General features: G+C 63.0%; 1 protein-coding gene across 7 annotated transcripts in view; it reads right to left on the bottom strand.

Moving 5' to 3' along the window:
• Nucleotides 1-1,734: 1,734 nt before the first annotated feature.
• The window catches only part of ZNF512B (zinc finger protein 512B), a 35,719-nt gene continuing 31,125 nt past the window's right edge, over nucleotides 1,735-6,328 (bottom strand). For all 7 annotated transcript variants that reach the window (XM_055722247.1, XM_055722243.1, XM_055722249.1 and 4 more), the window contains one exon: nucleotides 1,735-6,306. In XM_055722247.1, coding sequence (XP_055578222.1) covers nucleotides 6,013-6,306 — 294 coding nt within the window. In that variant the 3' untranslated portion in view covers nucleotides 1,735-6,012. The remainder of the gene's footprint in view (nucleotides 6,307-6,328) is intronic.

Raw genomic sequence — 6,328 nt, 5'->3', positions numbered from 1 at the left:
TGTGGGGTATGAGTGGGTGCTGTGGGGGGCAGGTGGGTGCTGTGGGGGGCAGGTGGGTGCTGTGGGGTGATGTGGGTGCTGTGGGTGCTGTGGGATATGAGTGGGTGCTGTGGAGGGCAGATGGGTGCTGTGGGGTGCAGATGGGTGCTGTGGGGTGCTGTGGGTGCAGGTGGGTGCAGGTGGGTGCTGTGGGGGCAGGTGGGTGCTGTGGGGGCAGGTGGGTGCTGTGGGTGCTTTGGGGTGCTGTGAGTGCTGTGGGGGCAGGTGGGTGCTGTGGGGGCAGGTGGGTGCTGTGGGGTGCTGTGGGGGCAGGTGGGTGCTGTGGGTGCGGGTGGGTGCAAATGGGTGCTGTGGGGGGCAGATGGGTGATGTGGGTGCAGGTGGATGCTGGGGGGGCAGGTGGATGCTGGGGGGCAGGTGGGTGCTGTGGGGTGCAGATGGGTGCTGTGGGTGCAGGTGGGTGCTGTGGGGTGCTGTGGGTGCTGTGGGGGGCAGGTGGGTACTTTGGGGTGCAGGTGGGTGCTGGGGGGGCAGGTGGGTGCTGTGGGTGCAGATGGGTACTGTGGGGTGCAGATGGGTGCTGTGGGTGCAGGCGGATGCTGTGGGGTATGAGTGGGTGCTGTGGGGTGCAGATGGGTGCTGTGGGGTGCTGTGGGCGTGCGTGAGTGCTGTGGGTGCGGGTGGGTGCTGGGGAGCAGGTGGGAGCTGTGGGGGGCAGGTGGGTGCTGCTGGTCAGGTGGGTGCTATGGGTGTTGCAGGGACGGGTGGGTGCTGTGGGGTATGAGTGGGTGCTGTGGGGTGCAGGTGGGTGTTGCAGGGACAGGTGGATGCTGTGGGGGGCAAATGGGTGCTGTAGGGTATGAGTGGCTGCTGTGGGGTGCAGGTGGGTGCTGTGGGGCACAAGCGGGTGCTTTAGGGTGCAGATGGGTGCTGTGGGGTGTAGGTGGGTGCTGTAGGCCTGAATGTGTGGGGGGGGGGGGCCGATGTGTGCAGTTGGCACGGGAGGGTGCTGTGAGCACGGGGGGTGCTGTGGGGCAGCTGCCCAGGAGCACCCATGCCCGGGAGCCAAGGGGTGCAACACCCAGCGCCCCACACCCCGCAGAGCTGGGGGGCTGCGGGTGGCCCCGGGCTGTGCAGCAGCCCCTGGGTGTGGGGAGCGCAGAGGTGGGGGGTCCCGGCACCCCGGGTAGCAGCAGCGTCCGGATTTACTGGGCATCACGCTCCCTTCTCGCTCCTGGGGTCCCCCGGGGCTGGGGTTTGGGGGGGCCGGGGGTTGGGGGCCTGGGCAAGCGCCGCTCCCACGGTCCCCATCAGGCCCTCGGGATCCCAGCCCACCCCTCGGGAAACGCGGGGTTCACGGGGTGACCGGGCCACCGGCCTCAATCCGGTGCTTACGTGGGGTCGACGCCAAAAAAGACATCAGGAAGCGGAGCAGGATCCATTCCCACGCTGGGGCAGCCGGGGGGGCCGGGTCCCACAGAGCTCCCCAGAGAGGGGAGGGCCCGTGCTGGATGCGGCCCCTGGGGCTGGGGGCTGCTGGGGTGCATGGGCACCTCGGGGGGGATTTTTGCTGTGAGAGTGGGGGCAGCCGAGCATCACCGGGGACCCCGCGCCCCGTCCCCACACCCGGCTGTGCCGCCGGGAGGGCTCCTCGGCCACCACCAGCCCCCCCCGGGGGGAAGGACAAACCTGGAACCCTCCCACCGAACTGCAAAATAACGATGATAATAGTAATAATAAAAAATCAATAAACATTTATTCGATACAGCTGTTTTTAATACATACAGTACATCGAGTTACCCCTCCGCGGTGCTCGGCGGCGCAGCTCTCCGCGCTGCTGGTACAGTACTCTCCAACTGAGGATTTGTCAATGATTAACAAAAGAACAGATCGTCACAAATCGGGAGTTTATTATAAGATAGTTTACTGTTAAAACAATTTTATTTTTTTTGCAAATAAACACTTTTTAATATATATATTTATATATTTATATATATGGTTACAAGTGATAAATTGAAAATTCTTTTTTTTTTCTTTTTTTCCATTGTAATTTTTTTTTCCCCAAAATACACTTATGCACTAATAACTGGCATCGATGAGAAACATTCGGATATGCCGTGGGATGGGTGTCACGAGGAGAGAAAGAAAAGAACAAAACGCTCCCAACATCCGTGGGTGCGAGGGTGCTCTGGGTCTGGGCCCCCCCGCTGGGGCTGGCCATGCCGTGCGGTGCCGGGGGGTTCGCCCGCCCGCGCAGCCCCCCACCATCCCAGCCTCGGGGACGGCTCCACGAGGCTCCGCCGTGGGCTTGCAGCCCACCTGCCCCGACCCCATGGAGGTTTAGCCCTTTCCTCAGGGATGTGGCCAACAGGGCGGTGGGGTTCTGCAGCGGTGGAGGCGTGGGGGCCGTGGGGCCATGGTGTCATGGTCCCCGGGGTGCTGTGGGGGCAGATGCCAGTGGGGGACGCAGTCGTAGGAACCCCACACACAGCCTCCACTGTGCCCCGAGCCCCCCTGCACTCCCTTTTACCTACCATGAGCACCCCAAGCCCCCCTGGGCAATGGGCCGGGACTGGGGGTGCCACCGTGCCGCAGACCCCTGCCCCCCACTCCCCTTCACGGGGCTTTACATGAACCGTAGGTTATTCCCCGCTGCCGCAGGGGGTGCCCTGCAGCTCGGGCCCATGGCAGGGCAGGGGGTGCCAGGCCCGGGGGTCCCACGCTGCCCAAGTCCCCGTGGGAGAGGGGATGGCAGGGGAGAGGGCACGCTTGTCCCCCGTCTCGCCCCCCCCCCCCCCCATTAAGGTGAGCTGCTCCCCTGGCCGCCGCCTCGCTGGGAGCACCTGAGCCGGCACAACCCACCGGGCTCCGGCGATGCCACCCCGGTGCCGCGGGGCAGGCAGCTGCCCGTACCCCCAGCATCGCCCTGGAGCCTTCCCGGAACAGGCAGAGAGGAAAGGATGGCTCATGGAGAAGGCGGCAGTGGGAGAACGGATTCCTCTCTGAGTGATGACTAGTAGGGGAAAAATACTTTTTAAAGGGAGGGAAAAAAAAAAACCCCTGAAGATTTCACTTTTTCATAAAAATTTCCATGTGCCCAAGGTGCTGCTGTCACATCTCCCAGCTCTGAGGGTGATGGGGGACAGCCCCCGCACCGGGACTGCCGTGCCCACTGCCCCGAGCCCCCAGACTGTCCCCGTGGTCCCCTCTGGGATGGTGTCACCCCCGCGAGGCCACCATAGCTGTCCCCACTCCTCCCAGGACACGTGTGTGCCGCTGCTCCCGTTACTGGAGCGGCAGGATGGGGTTTGAGCTGGACCCCACGACGACCCCCAAGCCGGCCCTTCCCCAGGTCTCGCCCACCCCCAGCAGCCCGCGGCCGAGCTCCTGCACCGGGGCTTGCCCCCAGCACGGAGCACAGTGCTGCCTGAGAATTTAATCAATGAGAAGCCGATTAATCGCACGTTAATGAGAACTGAGCCCCGTGCTGTCCCCGAGGAGAGGCAGCGGGGATCCTAAGGTCAATGCCCAAAGCGGCAGCCCAGGCCACCCGCATCCCCCCCCTGGGCCAGGGCTTTCCCCCACGGTGGGACATGATTTCAGGATCCAGTGGCTCCCTCTGTCCCTCTGTGGCCATTTTGGTGCTGAACTCTGTGCCGGGTCCCCAGCTCTGCCTGCTCCCCACCTCCTGCCGCTGCCTACACCCCCTGCCAGCCATGGCGCGTCCCCCGCGCCACCCGAGCACACCTCAGGCGTGGGGTCCCTCCTCACCAGCCCCCAGCGGCTATTGCTTCGGCCGGTGCCATCCCACAGGCTCAGCACAGCAGGATGCCATCGCCCAGGACAGTGTCCCTGCCATGACATCTGGGAACGCAGGTCCTACAGTTCCTGGAGCTCTCCACCCTTCCCCAGGGAGGCAGGATTTGCACCGGTGACACCACCAAAACAAAGATCGGTGACACGATCAAAACAAAGATCGGATGAAGCGCCAGCAGCGAACCGGCAGCGACTGATTGAGCGTTCTCACTAATTGCTTCCAAGCCCGGCACAACCAGCAGCACCCAGGCGGGTCCCTCGCCCCCAGCCCGTGGCCAGCTGGCGGCTGAGCACACCGGGCCATGCCGACGGTGGCACCCGGCTGCCGGGAGCCATGGCCGGAGCAGCGGCACCCACTCCCCGAGAAGCTGCCCTGGCTTTGGACACCGCTGTCCCCTCCCTCCCTCCGGGGCTGTCATAACCTGCCAGTGGAGAAGGACATTAATTATTACTGAGCGGCAACTTGGAGCAGGGAAACGATACTGAGCCTGCAGCGGGCGGTGAAGAGCAGTGAAGGAAACCGAGGGTTGAGGTTTTAATTGATAAAAGTAAAAGCAGAAGCTCTCCTCCCCCCGATGCCACCTTCCCAGCTCTGCACAGGATAAAAAAAATTGAGTTAAGGTTTTCTGCTCTGTTACTGAGAGAAAACATGCCTGTTTCCCAAGGACCGAGGTAGCCTGGTTTTTGTCTGGAGACAAGACATATCCCGGTCTGGGGATGGTTCCCTCCAGGCCGGAGCGAGGTGTGACGACGGGATTAGTACAGGTGCAAAGAAAAGCCCGGTGCAGGAGAACAAGCAAGGGACAGCGACAGCGCACCATGCAGGGACGCTCCGTCCCCCGAGGAGGATGGGCACAGGCTTGGATGCATCTCGGGGGAGGCGAGGCTCACCCCGTGGCGGGTCCCAGCCTGGAAGGACAAGGTGAGTGCAAGGTGCCTGAGCAGCGGCTGGGACTCACCCGAAAGCAGGACCCATGATTGTCACTTGATGCTGCCCACCGTCCCCGCTACACACCTCCTGCGGCCACAGCGGGGTGACCAAACCCCACTGCTCCTTCCTGGGCAACCAGCACCTTTGGGACGGGGCACGATGGGGACCCTGAATCTGCCAAGTGGACCCCCCGGTGCCGGTCAGGCGGCTCAACAGCTGCTGGCTCACCCTGACCCAGCGCTGCCATCGCAGCATTGCCGCTCCTCCGTCTCCATTTGCAAAGACAACTCGAGCACCGAGGCACCGCTCCCCCACCGCACCCCCTCCCCGCGGTCTCACCGGGATGCTCCCCGGTGCTCACGGCATGCCAACGACTTTCGGTTAAACCCTCTGACCTGACCCGCCCTACAGCAACCCCCTCTCCCACTGACTCCCAGGGGTGCTCACACACCCCAGCCCTCGGAGCCGCAGCCATCTCCGGGCGATGCTTCGCCAGCCCTGGCCACGCTCCCTGCCCGCTCCTCTGCCTGCACCTGGCACCGCCGAGACAAATCCCTGCACCGAGCCGGCCGCAACGCCAACACACCACGGGCCCGTCCCTGCCGAAGCAAGTCTCCTCTCTGCCCCAGGCCGTGGGGAAAGCGCTACCAGATGCCCCACAGCATCCGCTGCCAGACCCTGCTGTCCCCCTGCCCCTGCCTGGCCGCTTGCTCGGTTCAAACATCTTTGGAAACATCACCCTGGGAGCAGGGATGCAGGCGCTGCCCGCACCAGGAGGCTGGACCCACCGGAGGCTGCCCGCACAGGTGGCAGCGCAGGTGCAGACAGCCCCCCGCCCCGGCACGCAGCCGCAGAGAGACCCCGGCCCGGGGTCCCACTGCTATTGCACTTTTCTTTCGCTCAAGCGTCACCAGTTTGGCGCAGGGGCTATGACAGGGGGTCACGGGCAGGGCAGGGGGGACAGCAGGGTCCTGCCGGGCAGGGGCGCGGGCAGAGGGGTATGTACAGGGGCAGGGGGCGCAGAACGGTCCAGCTTGCTTGATCCTGTTTGTTTTCCAGTGTGAAACAAGGTCCGTAACTTGTTTAAAGTGGTTAATTGGTAGTTTCAGTCTCTTTTTTTTTTTTTTTTTTTTTTTTTTTTTAAAAAGGGGGTGAGTGGAGGGTGGGGGGGTGGGGGGGATGGGGGAGGACAGAAAACCAGGAGAGACCCCCACCCTGTTACCCTGGGCTGTAAACGAATCCTCGGAGATGAGTCTCTGAGCTGCTCATTTCTCAGGCATCTTACTGGCTCCTCCCTTCCGCTGGCTCGGGGGCTTGGGGACAAGCTCATCCCCATCGGGGCTGCCTCGGGGGCCTTCCCAGTGCTCAAGGGTTTTCTTGTGATTAGTCTTTGCTGCCACGCTCTCTTTGCCCTTCGGGGACATTTCTGGAGGCCTCTCTTTGGGTTTCCTCCCCCTTTTCTTCCCGCTTGTGCTTTTCTTTTTCTCCTCTTTGCTGGAAGAAAGCTGTTCCCTGCTTTTCTTTTTCCGGCTGGCCTCTGCAGAGGTTCGGAACCAGTTCTGTGTCCGCAGGGTGACACGG

This window comes from Falco cherrug, chromosome 10 (genome assembly GCF_023634085.1).
Source record: "Falco cherrug isolate bFalChe1 chromosome 10, bFalChe1.pri, whole genome shotgun sequence".
Classification (NCBI taxonomy): domain Eukaryota; kingdom Metazoa; phylum Chordata; class Aves; order Falconiformes; family Falconidae; genus Falco; species Falco cherrug.
The sequence above is the reverse complement of the archived record's forward strand: the minus strand, read 5'-3'. Positions and strand labels throughout refer to the sequence as shown.